The sequence below is a fragment of the Natator depressus genome, chromosome 5 (genome assembly GCF_965152275.1).
Source record: "Natator depressus isolate rNatDep1 chromosome 5, rNatDep2.hap1, whole genome shotgun sequence".
Lineage (NCBI taxonomy): Eukaryota > Metazoa > Chordata > Testudines > Cheloniidae > Natator > Natator depressus.
The window spans coordinates 26,708,443-26,726,384 of NC_134238.1; the positions used below are offsets into that span (position 1 = coordinate 26,708,443).

The following is a 17,942-nucleotide window of genomic DNA, read 5'->3' on the forward strand; positions in this document are numbered from 1 at the left end:
TAAGGACCTAGCATTATGGGGTGTGCTTACATTGAGAATACATGTAAAAATATCTCGGAACTGGTTGTTTTTGTGAGAAAATTATTTTGTGAAAAAAGCAAATTTATGAAAACACTACTGGTGCATTAGTTACTAAATCCCTAGTACTTTAAACCACTGTCAAAAATAATAAGACTTGTTTGTAATGCCTAATGTCTATCCTGTTAAACTTTGTTGGCCAGGATAACCTATTGTCATGGTTTGTCTAGTATTAGTGGTGGGCTTGAGGCTATAGAACACATGCAAATAAAAAGAGTCTCTGCCCTGAGATTGCACCATCTGAAATAATGGTCCTTAACCTGTAGTCTGTATCACACTTCTGGTGGTGCACAGAGAGCTGGTTCCTCACATGGTGCTGGCTCACTTCATTTTCAGCTGCTAAATTGCACTTTAAAAAGCTAAAAATACATTAAAGGTGACATTTTCCAAAGTGGCCAAGTATAACCATTGAAGTCAATGGGAGCAGACTAAGGCCAAAGCTGAGTGCTATTGAAAATCTCACCCTGAATATCTTCCTGCTTTTACTTTTCCAGGTAAGCAGTTGTTGTAGTTAACACAGGAATAATATTCGATCACCAGAAGAGGAGGTAGTGGACCATGCACTTGCAAATGGGGGAGAATTTGTTCAATGAGACAATATAGCTATTAAAAATGGAGTCACACTGAAACTCTGGTCTAAAAAAATGATGTACAGAGCACAGAGTGCAGTAGGAAATCCAGAGGAGAGTGTCACTTGGTTTGCTTTATATTTAATTTCTGATGTATTAGCTCTACAGTATGCTTTCCATCTTGACACTGGCACGTTTGCTGATTCTTTAAAACGAATGCCAACACCATCCTGGTTCTCATTGTTCTGAACAGATGAGTTAAGACCTGAACTTCTATGCAGGAATTGATGGCTCTGGGTTGAAAAGAGAGAAAATATGTGAACTGAATATGCCAGCTTTGTCTTTACAGGTTCTGAGGAGTTAGGAAGTGGAAGCTATGGGCATCGGTATATCACAGGCACCATAGTCGGTGACGATGATGGATTTGATATTGATGATTCAGACTATGACATTTATATTGAAGAGGTAAATTCAAAGGTTCCAGTTTGGCATTTCTATTTGTATTTATTTTCTAGTCGTATTTTAGATAAAGGGACTTGATCCTGTTGGCATATTTAACCTTTAACCTTATGTGCGCAGGTAAAATAAAAGTGGCTTGTTTGTGTCTTTCTCTTCCTTTAGGATGAATTTGTTTCTTCAAATATATTTCTTAGGGGATGTACCTTTAATTTCCATGGAACATGTTTAATTTTAGCATGTGACTGTACTAAACTTAAGTTTCTTTTATCTTGCTTTAGCTCAAGCCACTTCCTGCTATCAAAGGAGGCAACAGGAAGTTTTTGGTTGAAACCAAGGTTGCTCCAGGGTCTAGTACAAGGCTCCTTTCCAGGCTAATTACAACCACCTCAGATCCTATTGCTTCCCCTGCAACAACTATGCGCCCTATCCCTACAACCACTGCTAGCACCACTACAGCTAAGGCAACCAGAAGGAATGGCATGGCCTCAGCAGTACGGCTGTTTGATCTGTCCTGTGATGAAACCATCTGCTCTGCCGACAGCTTTTGTGTTAATGATTATGATCGGGGCGGTTCTCGGTGTCATTGTAACCTGGGCAAAGGAGGAGAGACTTGCACAGAAGGTAGGTTTTGTGCAGTGGGTCAGGGCAATTATTCTCCAAGCACAACACAATTCTGTCCTTAGCAACTTGATGGGTGGATGGGGTTCTTTTCCTAATTGGCTCCCACAGTTTGCCTCTGATGGTAACCAGTTTGGCAACTACTGATACTTGCTCACCACTCCCAATAAGGCCGACAAACTTTTCCTGGTGGCCAGTCAGGATCAGGTCATCTGGGGTTCCTCCAGCTTCTGCAGGATGGCACGATGTTGGGGTCTGGCAGCTCTGATCTTGGGCTGTGTCCTGGAGTTAGGTTCCAAAGAACTTCCTTTTGGACCCCAGTTTATGTAGTTAAACTTGAGTGCTGCTTAGCTCTACCTTCACCAGTCATTGTAAACTAAAATACTACAAAACAGTGTTTTTCACCAATCCTAGCCCAGTATGAAACAATTCTTTAACCAATCAGACCCCACCATCGTAGTTGAATTAAATCTTGCAAAATTAGTTACACAGCAGACAGGAACAATCAAAGAACCAGACAGAGACCATACAGATAATAAAGGAGGGACCATAAAGGCAAAACAATAAAGAAGTATTGATTTCACGATCACAACTGTTGATAAGTGATTCCTTGCCAGACAGAATGCTATCAAAGTTTTCTTTAAACATTTTAAGATCTGTTTCTTTATCTGGTGATGGTGGGTACTATTAGGACCAAAGTGCCTTCTTCACAGCCCAGTATTTCATTGTTTTAATGTAATTTAGATTAAATGTGAGGATGTGACTTTCTGCTCTTTAGCTCACAGCGGCTGCTGTCCTAATGTGGCTGCAGAAAAAGGGCTCAGATCTTACACCATGTCTCATTTTCTCCTTCTGGAAAACAGTGATTGTCACAACCAGGTCCAGTCCTGCTCTTTAAGCTGACACCAGTCTGTGTGATAATATCCAGCTGCTGAATCCCAAGTACTACTAAGCTCCCTGGGTCTGGATAGTGAGAATCACTGTTCCTAGTTCTGGGTTTCTCGGATGTACTCCATAGCAGGGGCATCAGAGCTTTCACAAAACCCCCTGAGGCCCCGCCACCCGAGGCCCTGCCCCCAGCCAAGCTGGAAGCCAGAGCAGGGCTGGGGAGCCCACCCCAAACCCAGGGCGGGGTGGAGGGCCAAAAGCAGTCCCCTGCCTGTGTTCCCACCCTCTGTGTCCCCTGCCCAGGGCAGGTGGAGGGACCCAGGCTCCCCACAGCTGCCCACATGGCTCTTCCTGACACGGCTCCAGCCAGGGGGAGGTGGAGGCCTCAGAGCTGCAGCCCGGCCATGATAAGAGTCGCATGGGCAGTTGTGGGGAGCCATGGTGGACCCTCCACCTGCCCACGGTGAAGGGGGCCTGAGAAACCCCCGGCCCATGTCTCTGCCCCCTGGGCCCTCCCATCCAGGGCAGGTGGACGGTCTGCGGCTCCCCTGCCTGCATGGCTCTTACCATGGACAGGCTGTGGCTCCGAGAACCCCCCCCGCCACCTTCAGCTGGAGCCAGGTCGGGGAGAGCCACATGGGCAGCTGTGAGGAGCCAGCATGGAGTTGCGGACCCACCACCTGCCCTGGACTGAGAGATCGAGGGGGTAGGGACACATGCGAGAGACCCAGGGGGCAGGGACATGGGCTGGGGGCTGCTCTCATCCCCCCCACACACACACCATGGGCAGGTGGAGGGTCTTCATGGCTCCCTGGCTGGGTTCCACACTGATCTGGTCGGGGGTTGGGGCCTTGTGGGGAGGAGGAGAGGAAGGGGGCAGGGTCTGCCCCAGCAAAAAGTGGATGGGCCAGGCCTGTCCACTTTCAAAAAGTGGGAGGGCCATGCCTCTCCTCCCCCTCCCAGTTCCAGCACCACTGCTCTCTAGTGCCGACCCCATGCTAATACTCTTCTTGGACAATGGATCCCTGCAATCTGGTCACCTAGACCCTGGCACCAATGCCACAAGTCTCCTGAGCCCTTGCTTACTTAGACACTTTTCCCCTCAGTGACCACCTGGCTGTGGGAGCTCTGGTTTCAAAGGAACAACATAGCAGTAAAGCAAGGACACCCAGGATTAGCAAAGGAATTTCTTACGCACAATTTAAAAAACATGAGAGATACAGATCTACGGAAAACAGTAAACCCCTGGATGCAGTCCCTTCAGTGTGTGCTCACCTCCTTTTGTAAGTCTCTTTAGGAGGGCAAAATCCTTCCTGTCTCTACTTTATCCAGCTGGGCTTCCGTTCCTGAAAATGAAATGGCTTCCTTGGCTTAGAAAGCGACTATCTAAACTCCTGAGGGGGACCAAGGCATCCATGTGCCAACTGGGCATGAAGTCCAGGGAGGTGTGCTGCCTGCTTGGAGCCTGCATCTTAGACATTATGGAAAGGTGTGGCTCATCTGTCCCTTTGACCACTACCTCATGCTGCTTATCCACATGGGAACTAGTGATACTGCCAGGTGTGGCTCTGAGCAGATCAGCAGTGACTGTGGCATGTAGGGACAAAATCAGAAAGGCTAAGCCACCAAATGAGTTACACCTAGCAAGGGACATAGAAGGTAATAGGAAGAGGTTCTTTAAATACATTAGGAACAAGAGCAAGATGAAGGAAAGTATAATTTCTCTACTTATTGGGGAAGGTGAGCTAATAATAGATGACATCAGAAAAGCTCAGTTCTTTAATGCCTATTTTGCTTCAGTCTTCACTAAAAAGGTTAATGGTGATCAGATACTTAACCCAGTTAATATTAATGAAAAAGGGGAAGGAAGACAACCAAAACAGGGAAAGAACAGGTTAAAGAATATTTCGACACATTGGATTTATTCATGTCACTAGGGCCTGATGAAATTCATCCTAGAGTGCTTAAGGAGCTAGCTGAAGCAATCTCAGAACCATTAGCAACTATCTTTGAGAATTCATGGTGGAAGAGTGAGGTCCCAGAGGACTTGAGAATGGCAAACATAATACCTATCCTTAAAAGAGGGAACAAAGAGGATCTGGGAAACTACAGACCAGTCAGCCTAAATACTGGAACAAATTATTAAACAATCAGTTTGTAAGCACTTAGAGGATAATAGGGGTTATAAGAAATAGCCAGCATGCATTTGTCTTACAAAAGGAGGTGAGCACACACTGAAGGGACTGCATCCAGGGGTTTACATCATACCAAACCAACCTAATTTCCTTCTTTGGCAGAGTTACTGGCCTAGTGCATAAGCAGGAAGCAATAGACATGATATATCTTGATTTTAGTAAGGATTTTTACACAGTTGAACATAGCATTTGGCATTCTCATAAGCAAACTAGAGAAATGTGGTCTAGATGAATTACTAAAATGAGTACTAAGATGAATTACTAAGGTGAGTGCACAACTGGTTGAAAGACTGTACTCAAAGAGTAGCTATCAATGGTTCATTATCACACTGGGAGGGCATATCTAATGGGGACCTCAGAGATGACTCCTGGGTCTGATACTATTCAATATTTTCATTAAGACTCCACTCCAGTCCCACCTCTTCCCCGCCTCCTCCCCTAAGAGCGCCATGTTCCCGCTCCTACCCCCTCCCTCCCAGAGCTTGCTACACCTGTTTGGTGCCGGCAAGTGCTGGGAGGGAGGAAGGAGCAGAGACGTGGCACTCTCAGAGCAGGAGGCGGAGGAGGAGATGAGGTGCGGGGGTGGGGTAGCCGTATCTGTCCCCGGATATCAGAGAGACAAGCTGGGTGAGGTAATATCTTTTATTGGACAAACTTCTGTGGGTGAGAGAGACAAGCTTTCAAGCTTACACAGAACTCTTTTTCAGGTCTAGGAAATGTACTCAGAATGTCACAGTGAGATACAGATAGTTTAGCATAAGCAATTAACAAATATTTCAAGAGACCATTCGAAGTGAAGTGGCCCAATAACACTCCTCCAGTCATAGGGGGGAAGGAAAAACCACCATATCACCTGTGAGTGAACACTGTTCACAAAGTGATCATTCTATATCTGACTTATCAGCATGGTCGGGAGGTGGGGTATCTTATGATGAGCAGAGGAGTGAGGAGGGACCAGGCAGGCGGGTGAGGAAGCAAGCGGCGGGAAGGTGGGGGATCAGGTGGTGAGCATGGGGGGTCTTGCAGTGGGCTGGGAGGGCGAAGAGGGACTCGGTGAGTGGCGGTGCCAAGCGGGGAGGGGGCAGGGCCTGGGGCGGAATGGAGGCGGGGCCTTGGAGGAGTGTGGGCAGGGCTGCAGGTAGAAGAGGTGGGACAGGGGGCTAGCCTCCCCCATGGGAAGCTTCACCCGCTGCCCATGCCTATCAGATATCATTCTCAAAGGACACCTGCACAACATTTTCAAAAGACGAACCGGGGAGCTTAAATTCATAACTTTGCTAGACATTAAAAATCATGGATTGAATAGAGACAGTGGATTTATGGCATATAACAACAATCTATAACATGCTAATAATCCCCCCACCACTGCCTTTCCCCTACACACACTTTTCCCCCTCTGATTGGAGGGGTGCTAATGGAATGGTCCCTTGAAATAAGTGTTAACTATGTATGCTAAACAATCTGTTAAACCTCCTATTTAGCTGTAACTCTCTTGAGTACATTTCCCAGACCTGAAGTAGAGCTCTGTATAAGCTCGAAAGCTTGTCTCGCTCACCAATAGAAGTTGGTCCAATAAAAGATATTAACTCACCCAGCTTGTCTCTCTAAAGAAGAGGTCCCCAGACTGTGAGGCACGCCCCCCGTGCAGAGGAACATTCGGGGCGGGGGGTGGGTTGGACCGAGACCAGCCCCCCTTGCAGGCAGGGAGGGAGTGCCACCCAGCCCCGTGTGGCACCCGGCTCCGCCCATGGCCCCAGCTCCTGGCTTCGTGCCTGGCCCCTCCTCCAGCTTCAACCCCCAACCATGGCCCTGCCTCAGCTCCACACCCAGCCTCAGCCCCTCGTTGTGTCTTCATTCCCTGCCCCAGCTCTGCTCCCAGCCCTTCCCCCAGCTGCAGCCCCAGCCTTGGCCTCCTTACCTCTGTCCACGTCCCTGTCCCATCCCCCCCAACCTGGGAGCCATGACCCCACTCCCAGCCCCGGCTCCAGAGGTGTGGGGGGGCTCAGACGGGGTAAGAGGGGTGTGACCCTGAAAAGTTTGGGGACCACTGCGCTAAAGCTCTGTTAGCATCAGTCTAAGATTTATTTTGTTTCTTTGTATTACAGCTGTAAAAGTAACTGTACTTGTGTACAAATGGAAAGGCAAAATCACCCCGAAAACAAGTAATAGAGAAAGGTTAGACCCTTCATCCTTCCTACTTCATTAGGTTTATATCTGATTCAGAGATAATAGTCACATCCTGAGCTGTGGCTGAGGAGTCCTTGATGCTCCTCAGGACCAGAACATGCAAAGGTGTCTTTAAGCCATCTTTGTGCTCTTCCCAATCATGGGGCTGTCCTGTGCTGGGCTGACCTTCTGACATAAGCTAGAGAAGCATGAAGGCTGATACACCAGCTGTCAACAGCCCTAAGGGACCATTATAGCAGCCAATGATTGCCAGGGCATAGGCTGCCCTGGCCATACACTGTAAGCTGGCCACAGAGAGGAGGTGGTAATGTGGAAGCTGTTATACCTGCTCTAAGCCACCTAAGGATTCTCTGGTGGCTAAGTACATCAGCTTTAGAGCAGCTTTGCACTACAAAGCTGACCTAATGCAGCCTGGAATCTGACTCAATGTGTCTTTCCCACATATGTTCTCTTCCCTGAGGAAAAAAATGCCTTGCTGTCTCTGTGTTAAACATTTTCTTAAATCAAGATGAATCACCAAGGACCCAATTCTGCTTTCAGTTACATCAGTGAAAACCTAGTGATGCCACTGATGAAACTGTTGAGCAGAATTTTCCCATGAGTGTGCTGTTTCTGTGCAAGTTCAGCAGATCCTTGGAACAAGGGAATTAGCTCTGAAAGGTAGGAGGAGGAGAAAGCTGTAGGTTAACTGATTGTTGACTGTTGCTGACTAATAGTTGTCTCTGGAGGAACTCTGTCTTGTTTTTTTGCCTGATGTTATCTAGTGCTAAATGTGTGTATCCATTTTATATTTGAACACATTGCTAAACAATATGCTCTTATCTTTGCCTTTCAGATATTATTATCCAGTATCCTCAGTTATATGGATACTCATACATCACCTTTGAACCGCTGAAAAATTCCTATCAGACATTCCAAATTACCCTTGAATTCAGGGTAAGTTTAAACAGTCCAAAACTCACAAAGCATTTTTAAATGTTATTCACTTCCATTAGTGTAAGGAAGGATCAATAGAAGAGTGAGTAGCTTCAAAAGCCTAGGCTGCAAGCTAGATATTGCAGTGAGTTAATCCGTAGCCTTCACCTTTGGAAATCTGGGTTTACATCGCACAAGAGAAAATAAATGTGATAGTCTCCGCCGAGATTCGTCCATACTCCTGGTATTTGTCCATACTCCTTTTTCTTAGGGAAGGTCCTGGAAATGGCAGTGTTGAGGGATTGCAGGTTAGCACTCACTCACTGTGACAGAGCTATACGAGTGAACTTTAGACTGCATTATGTTTAGAATTTTTGTAAATGTCTATCTGTTCAGCAGTGGCACACCTATAAACTAATTAAGTACCTCTGAACTTCCTGTTTCATAGATAAGTAGATGTCCCTTATGCTTTACAGCATACACTGGTCATCTTCAGAGATGAGGAAGTTATTTTTTCCTTCTGCCACCAGGCGTAATATCACTATGATTATTTTCTTCCTCTGAAACACTAGATACTGGACTAGTTAGATCAATGGTCTGATCTGATCTGAAAGTGTAATTTCTTTGTTCACTTGCATTCATACTATTTATTACAGACACAGCTGATAGCCTGTGATTAAGGTTGCCCAACACTTTTCATGAATAAATCAGAGTTTGTATACCTGCTCCTTTGCAACAGGACAAAGTCAGTATACATAGAACAGGTGGCCTAAAATCGGAACCAATTTCCAATAAAACCCTAATAGTGGATGCCCATCAAATATAGGATTTGGAATTGAACCACTTCTAATTTTGACTCTGCAAGAAAAAATTCCATCCAACAATGGTGTTTCAAAACCAATATCACTACCCCCTGTTTTTCCCCCTCTCTGAGAAAACAGTTCCTGGTTCCTGCCCTCTTACTTCCATTAGTGCATTTACTTTATAGCCAGGAGGTGGAGACTGACTTTTGCATGTTGATACTGTGATCACAGGCTGAAGTGGAGGATGGTTTGCTGCTGTACTGTGGAGAGAATGAGCATGGTCGTGGTGATTTTATGTCACTGGCGATAATCCGACGCAACATCCAGTTCAGGTAATGGATCTACTGCCCTTCCATGCGTGAGCTCCTCACCCACTCCAATCCTTGTGTGCAGTGAAAAGGGGCCCTTAAATGTTCTGCAACCAGCAAGCAGAGGATTCCCCTAGCTCAGGCACTGGGGAAGTCAGCCACATCTGGGGAAGGCTGCCCCCTGAGGATTCCTTCACAAAGTAAACATTATTATTTCTTAGCAAGGTCAGAAATGCCTGCAGTCCACTAGCACTATGCTAGCGCTGTAGCTAGGTGTATACAGTTAGTTACTTTGCTTCATAAATAAGGGAACCCCAAGAAAGTTTTCAGAACAAAGGAGATGCACCTAACCCAGGTGTCTAGTAGTAGTACAATGCATTACTCTGCAGGAATCAAGTTTGGGACTGGAACTTGGTCCCACATCACCGATCTGGTCGGAGCTTTAATGGAAATGGAGAAAAAGAGTCTCACATTGCTCTAGTGACTGTATCTTAAAGGATATCTGGAGAGATTTCCATCTGGCACTTATTAACCGGAATGGTGATTGCTATAAAGATGGGGGGGAAACAAAAGGTAATGATATGTCCTAACCCTATTTCTGGTCTATCTCAACCTGACCCATATAGTGGAGACAAAGGAAAGAAAATAGCATGCTTTGTGCACATTCAGCTTTGCTGCTATTGAGGTCTCCTTGTCAGTCAGTACCAAACATTCTGAGTTTCATATAGAATCCCAGTATTATTGCTTTAGCTCCAGCTCTCACCAAGGATTTAGGAATATTCCCAAGAGAAATTACTGTGATAGCAGCAACTCAAATTCTAATACGCTGCATCTTGAAACCATTTCAGAAAGTTGGCAGGCTTTGCCATATACTTCGTATTGCCAGAGGATGTAAAGTCTCCTACATGGAAGAAGGAAACAGATTAAAGAAAGTTTAAAATTTGAAAAGATATTTTATCTGCTCTAAAATAGACCAGATATAGATCAGTTGTCTGAGTGTTTTTAAATCGCTCTTTAATGTAAAAGGAGAAACAGAGAGGCTCTGAGAAGAGAAGGCACCCTTTTTAGTCAAAAAACAAGATTAGGTTGTGTCAAGGTTCCTCCCCCACTCTGAACTCTAGGGTACAGATGTGGGGACCTGCATGAAAACCTCCTAAGCTTACTTTTACCAGCTTAGGTTAAAACTTCCCAAAGGTACAAATTAATTTTATCCTTTGTCCTTGGAATATCCACTGCCACCACCAAACTCTAACTGGGTTTACTGGGAAACGCAGTTTGGACACGTCTTTCCCCCCAAAATCCTCCCAACCCTTGCACCCCACTTCCTGGGAAAGGTTTGGTAAAAATCCTCACCAATTTGCATAGGTGACCACAGACCCAAACCCTGAGAACAATGAAAAAGCTTTCAGTTTTCTTACAAGAAGACTTTTAATAGAAGTAGAAGTAGATAGAAGTAAAGGAATCAGCCCTGTAAAATCCGGATGGTAGATACCTTATAGGGTAATTAGATTCAAAACATAGAGAATCCCTCTAGGCAAAACCTTAAGTTACAAAAAAGACACACAGACAGAAATAGTCATTCTATTCAGCACAATTCTTTTCTCAGCCATTTAAAGAAATCATAATCTAACACATACCTAGCTAGATTACTTACTAAAGTTCTAAGACTCCATTCATAGAATCATAGAATATCAGGGTTGGAAGGGACCTCAGGAGGTCATCTAGTCCAACCCCCTGCTCAAAGCAGGACCAGTCCCCAATCAAACCATCCCAGCCAGGGCTTTGTCAAGCCTGACCTTAAAAACATCTAAGGAAGGAGATTCTACCACCTCCCTAGGTAACACATTCCAGTGTTTCACCACCCTCCTAGTGAAAAAGTTTTTCCTAATATCCAACCTGAACCTCCCCCACTGCAACTTGAGACCATTACTCCTTGTTCTGTCCTCTTCTACCACTGAGAATAGTCTAGAACCATCCTCTCTGGAACCACCTCTCAGGTAGTTGAAAGCAGCTATCAAATCCCCCCTCATTCTTCTCTTCTGCAGACTAAACAATCCCAGTTCCCTCAGCCTCTCCTCATAAGTCATGTGTTCCAGACCCCTAATCATTTTTGTTGCCCTTCGCTGGACTCTCTCCAATTTATCCACATCCTTCTTGTAGTGTGGGGCCCAAAACTGGACACAGTACTCCAGATGAGGCCTCACCAATGTCGAATAGAGGGGAACGATCACGTCCCTCGATCTGCTCGCTATGCCCCTACTTATACATCCCAAAATGCCATTGGCCTTCTTGGCAACAAGGGCACACTGCTGACTCATATCCAGCTTCTCGTCCACTGTAACCCCTAGGTCCTTTTCCGCAGAACTGCTGCCTAGCCATTCGGTCCCTAGTCTGTAGCTGTGCATTGGGTTCTTCCGTCCTAAGTGCAGGACCCTGCACTTATCCTTATTAAACCTCATCAGATTTCTTTTGGCCCAATCCTCCAATTTGTCTAGGTCCCTCTGTATCCTGTCCCTGCCCTCCAGCGTATCTACCACTCCTCCCAGTTTAGTATCATCCGCAAATTTGCTGAGGGTGCAATCCACACCATCCTCCAGATCATTTATGAAGATATTGAACAAAACCAGCCCCAGGACCGACCCCTGGGGCACTCCACTTGACACCGGCTGCCAACTAGACATGGAGCCATTGATCACTACCCGTTGAGCCTGACAATCTAGCCAACTTTCTACCCACCTTATAGTGCATTCATCCAGCCCATACTTCTTTAACTTGCTGACAAGAATACTGTGGGAGACCGTGTCAAAAGCTTTGCTAAAGTCAAGAAACAATACATCCACTGCTTTCCCTTCTTCCACAGAACCAGTAGTCTCATCATAGAAGGCGATTAGATTAGTCAGGCATGACCTACCCTTGGTGAATCCATGCTGACTGTTCCTGATCACTTTCCTCTTGTGTAAGTGCTTCAGGATTGATTCCTTGAGGACCTGCTCCATGATTTTTCCGGGGACTGAGGTGAGGCTGACTGGCCTGTAGTTCCCAGGATCCTCCTTCTTCCCTTTTTTAAAGATTGGCACTACATTAGCCTTTTTCCAGTCATCCGGGACTTCCACCAGTCTATCCCCAGCAAAAGCAGCATATAGACAGACACAGACCCTTTGTTTCTCTCCCTCCTCCCAGCTTTTTAAAGTATCTTGTCTCCTCATTGGTCATTTTGGTCAGATGCCAGCGAGGTTACCTTTAGCTTCTTAACCCTTTACAGGTGAGAGGATTTTTCCTCTGGCCAGGAGGGATTTTAAAGGGGTTTACCCTTCCCTTTATATTTATGACAGGTTGGTTGTTTAATGAAAAATTGTCACTTTTGTGCTCCTTGTCTGTCTCTTGCAGGTTCAATTGTGGGACTGGAGTTGCAGTCATTATGAGTGAAAGCAAAATCAAACTGGGCAACTGGCACAGTGTCACTGTGTTCAGAGATGGGCTGAATGGCTGGCTCCGGCTGGATAATGACACACCAGTCACAGGTAAATCTCAGGTAAGTAATCATGTTCCTAATGTTCAGCCTTGGTTCTCTGCAGACTGACGGCATTTCTTCCTAACAGGGAGTGTGTTGCAATAGATCAGATTAAATGTGTGTGTCTTTATTAGGGATGGGACAGTTGCATGAACGAGAATCAATTTGAATATTTAAAAAGGCTTGGTTTCCTCACTGCACTTTCCCATTGTCCAGCAATCCTCCAGCCACCATCCCTAGCCCCAGATGTGTTCTCCTTTCCAATATCTAGCAGAGCATACTGTTGTTCTCCCCAATTCCTTGCCTTGCCTCCCATATCTGCTCCCGACTGCTGCCTAGTCCAGATTAAAAAAATACCTCTCTCTCTCACGCATGCACACATCACACCACACCCCCCCAGGCCTGGTCTATCCTTAAAAGTTAGGTTGACATAGCCACAGTGCTCAGTTGTGTGAAAAATTCCCACTCTGAGCACCATAGATAAGCCAATTAACCACCAGTGTTGATGCAACGAGGTTGATGGAAGAATTCTTAGCTACTGCTAGCTTGGAGAAGTGGATTACCTACAGTGACAGAATAACTCCTTCCGTCACTATCGGAAGAGTCTGTGCTATAGCACTACCATGACACAGCTGCAGCACCATAACTATGTAGCACCCGTAGTGCAGACAGAGCCCCAGAGACATATACAAATGCGCATGTATAATGACACAAGGGCTTCAAAGACAAAAGAGCTCAATAATATTTTCATTAAATAAAAATTAAAAATAGAGATGGTGGAAAACTGTAGAAACACTGGTTCACTGTAAAAGGAAAATACTAAAATATCTAAGAATGAACTGAAAAGAAAAACAAAGAAAAATAAAAGTAATAATAGGCTATGAACAGTTGTTATGCAGTTAGAGACACAGTGCCAGAATCTGCCCTGAGTGAGGCCTCTTTTAACTCCAATGATTTCATGTGGCACAGCCAAGATAAATATTATAAACGAAGATACCTTGACTTGATCCCCTGTTACCTGAGGAGAGAACAGAAGAAAAATAATTAGTGGATAACTGCCAATAACTCAGCTCCTGTTACTTCTACTACCCCCAGGGCAACCACTACTAGCCTCCTCCGCCACCCCTGAAAATGAAATGGTTTTGATTTGGCTCTAGAGGTTATATCACTAGATTTGGCTTTAGACATTTATTTACAAACTCTAAAGATAGTATTTAAAATAAAACACCCAAAGGCACTGGCTAAACTTAAAAGTTGTGCACTTTAACTATGCTGGCATAGTTAAAGCAGTGAACCCTCTGCCTAAGTGTAGCACAATTATACTGGTTATACAAGTGCTTATGCCAGTATAATTTATTCTGATAGGGGAACCAAAATAAGATGTACTGGTGTAAAGCACCTTATCCTGGCATAACTGCATCTGCAGTAGGGCTCTGACTGACAAAACTATGACATCCAAAAAAAAAGACACGCCTTTCCGACATAGATATGCCGGTAAAACTTTAAGTTGAGTCCTGGCCTAAAGAAATCAAAAGATGTAGAATAAATTTAGCCCTGGCATAAATGGGTATAATTCCACTGAAATGTGTCCTGTTAACATAGGGCTTAATTTATTATTATTTATTTATTTAATGCTCACACTTTGCTCAGTGCTGTCCACGACACAAATATTAAGTTACTTTGGACCCCACAGAGCCTACAAATGAAAACAAATGAAAACACAAACATAGGACAACAACTTATACTGGGAAGCACAAAGGAAGGACAGACATGCCCTCATAATCAAATGATTCGTTAATTTTGTTTACATTAGTAGATTCAAAGCATCCCAAGATAAGAAATAGGCAAAGTAAATGTTTAGGGTACTGATATTTTAGGAGGAGGAATGAGTGGGAGAGAATTACTAATGGACAACGTAGTTTTCCTCAAAGGCATCTTTTTCTTCATTGAGGGGAAAAAAACTGTTCATGAGTGTATGGCTTAATTACCTTGCCTTCATTAGTCTATCATAGAATATAACGTGTTATTTAAAATAGTTAAACAGCTTTGTTTTACCTTGTAGGGCCAATATAGTAAAATTACCTTCCGGACTCCTTTCTATCTTGGTGGTGCTCCTAGTACATACTGGTTGATCAGAGCAGCAGGAACCAACCGTGGCTTTCAGGGCTGCGTTCAGTCACTCATTGTCAATGGGAAGATAGTTGATATGAGACCCTGGCCACTAGGGAAGGCTTTAAGCGGTGCTGACGTAGGTAAGTGCAATGTTATGGGGTCCTTTATCAATGTTAAACAAGAACAATAGCGTTATTTTCTACCAATTGAAAAATGAAACAGTTGTGTTCAGAGTTTGGTTGTGGAGAGTGGGGGTTAGGTCTGTATATTTTGTATAGTGTTTCTCTAGACTCTGTAAAGGATTTTGAGTTTGTATTTCAAACACTCAGTGAAGACAAGCGCTCAACAAACCATGCTGACTGTTGGCCTGGGTGCATCATTAGTAATTGCCCCAGGGAAAGTTTCCATGGGTGAATTTCAGATCCATGACAGAATTTCTTGGCATGATAAAGGACTCTTCTCCCCAAATGAGGACCCAGTACGCTAGCCCAGCAGTACTCAAACTGGGGTCAGCAGATCCCTGGGGGTCCGCAAGTGTACTCCAGGGGGTCCATGAATCATGTCCAGCTCCAGGGGGTCCGCTAGTCATGTCCGGGGCTGCCAGCCCCTCTGATCAACTCCTTGCCCTCCCTCCCAGTGCCTCCTGCACACCACGGAACAGCTGTTCAGCGGGTGCAGGAGGTGCTGGGAGGGGCGGGGAGGAGCAGGGATGGGGCGCACTTGGGGGAGGGGGCGGAAAGAATTGGGGAAGAGGAGGGGCAGGGGTGGAGCGGGGCCAGGGAGAGGTGGGGTGGGGTGGAACCTTGGGGAAAGGTGTGGAGTGGGGGCAGGGCCTGGGGCTGAGCGGGGGTTGAGCATCCCCTGGGAAAATTACCAGAGATCACCCCCAATTCCAATAAGGATTCTGATAGGATTCAGTGCTTCAAATCCCACCAAGGGGTTCTTCTGTTATCACAAATTCATAACAGCTTTTTGCTCAGAACAAGAACCCTTATGCACAGGTTAGCTTTTCCTTTATGCAGACTGCATCCTTGATTTGCAGAGACCATGAATAGGTTATCAACCAGACAATAGTTATATCTTCAGGGCACAGCTGCAAAAAATTGGGTGCAGAGGTGGGAATCTGTATTCCCCTCTTCCCCATGTACTTCCTAGGGAAACAATATATCTTTGTCCCAAAGTTCCTTCTCGTGTGGCACACTGTTTAAAGTAGTCCTTTGATGCTCATAACACTTACATAGGTGTTACACATCTTCCATCTAGAGAACTTACATACATTATAATATGAAGATATACACCTCTACCCCAATATAACGTGACCCGATATAACATGGGTTCGCATAAAACGCTCTGAGCAGCATGTTAAGGGTGCTGGGCCAAGACGGGGCCTAGGGGTTGGATAAGGGGCAGAGGGTCTCGGGGATGGTCAGGGGCTCCCCCCGCCCAGGGTCTGGGAGGCAGGAGCTGTGGGTGGGGAACTTTTGGGGGCCCCGCAGTCCCAGAGTGGCCCAGGGGATTAGCGGGGGGGGCCGGAAGCAGCCCGCTCTGCTTCCCTCGCCCCGGCTCCAGACGTGTCGCTCGGGAGAGGGGACTTGGGGGAAGGGATCCCCCCCGCACTCACCAGCAGCAGCGGAAGCGGAGCAGCCTGGCCCCAGCCCGCGGCACTCTGCCAGCTCCCAGCCACAGCACTCCACTTCCCGCTGCAGGTGAGTGCAGGACTCCCCCCCCACCCTCCTCCGCCAGCGACACGGCTGGGGCCGGGGCAAGGAAAGTGGAGCAGGCTGGGGCCACGTTGCTCCACTTCCCGCCGCTGGTGAGTTCGGGGGGAAACGTGGTGAGATTTTTTGTCTCCCACGGACTATGTTATATCAGGGTAGAGGTGTACGTATCTCATAGAACTGGAAGGGACCTTGAAAGGTCATTGAGTTGAGTCCAGTCCAGACCCCTGCCTTCACAGCCGGACCAAGTACCATCCCTTATTTTTGCCCCAGATCCCTAAATGGCCCCCTCAAGGACTGAACTCACAATCCTGGGTTTAGCAGGCCATTGCTCAAACCACTAAGCTATCCCTTCCCCACAATGATACATCAATTTTGCCTTTATAATACAATGCTCCCCAAAGCTATGTAAATCTAATTCAGTAAAGTCTCCCAAAAATATTGCAGGAAATTGACATGTCTGTAACACTTACAATCTGAACAGAACGATTGATTTGCCCAAGGTCACACAGTGAGTCAGTGGCAAAAGCAGGAATAGAACCCATACGTCCTGACTGTCCTGTGCTTTAGGCACGAAGTCATCTTTCTTCTCTTTTGTAGTTTTGCAGTCAAAATCCCAGTAGGGCAGTGATCAGTGTGCAACTTACTAACAACTGCTCTGTATTCTCTGGATAAGATGACCAGACTCTGTGCTGTATAAGAAAGGAACAGAGTGACCCAGGAACCGGACACTGAAAAAAATAGGGTTTTGGAAGCAGAGAGAGTAATTTCATGATAGAGTGAGAATCTATGGAAAACAGCTTAAAACCTTTCTAAGGTTCCCTGATCCCTAATCTCTATTGCCTCTTGGGTCCCAGCTAGTCATTCCCAGCCATGTGCCCTCCACACACTGTTGCATTAACAATCAACATCAACTAAAATAAATGCTGGATTTTTCCATGTGTGACCTGAAGCCGAAAGATAGAACCATACTGTGTGTTACATTGCTCCTCACAATTGCAGAGCTTGCTGTGTACCATGTACCATGGAAGCTTTGCAAACAGTATAGAAAATGACTTAAAACTGTACATAATATAAACTGGAATTAGCGATTCAAGTCTATTAGCTTTTCTGGTAACTGACCTTCCATTCTATTCTGCTTATATTGGGTATAAATCAGGGACCACAAAATGGAAAAAAAGAAAAGAGAGGCCTGTCCTGTGTATAAATCAGTCCTACTGGTGAGATTATGAATCTCACATAGAACTGTAAATCAAAGTGCTGGCAAAGGAGGAAGGGCAAACACCTTTAGTACTGCATATTCCTGCTGAAGCTCCCTTCTTTCTCTTCTGCCACTATGAGGGACCCAGGCCTGGGATTTCATGTAGGCATGAGATGCAGGAGGGGAAGGTTGACTTTTCAGTGTACTCATCAATACTGAACTGAAAAATGGAATACCTCAATGTCACTTGGGGGGTTGTTTGGACAGCAGGATCATAGAGCCATAGGGTTAGAAGGTACCACAAGGGTCATCTAGTCTAACCCCCAGCCAAGATGCAGGATTTGTGGATGGTCTCCTTAGAAACTGAGAATGCTCTGGCT

At 45.7% G+C, this 17,942-nt stretch overlaps 1 protein-coding gene across 1 annotated transcript in view; it reads left to right on the top strand.

Annotated features, from left to right (window-relative positions):
* The window catches only part of EGFLAM (EGF like, fibronectin type III and laminin G domains), a 127,588-nt gene that overhangs the window by 73,750 nt on the left and 35,896 nt on the right, over nt 1-17,942 (top strand). Inside the window, exons 8-13 of the mRNA XM_074952493.1 lie at nt 997-1,112; nt 1,385-1,727; nt 7,830-7,930; nt 8,944-9,044; nt 12,408-12,552; nt 14,594-14,783. Of these exons, the coding sequence (XP_074808594.1) occupies nt 997-1,112; nt 1,385-1,727; nt 7,830-7,930; nt 8,944-9,044; nt 12,408-12,552; nt 14,594-14,783 (996 nt within the window). The remainder of the gene's footprint in view (nt 1-996; nt 1,113-1,384; nt 1,728-7,829; nt 7,931-8,943; nt 9,045-12,407; nt 12,553-14,593; nt 14,784-17,942) is intronic.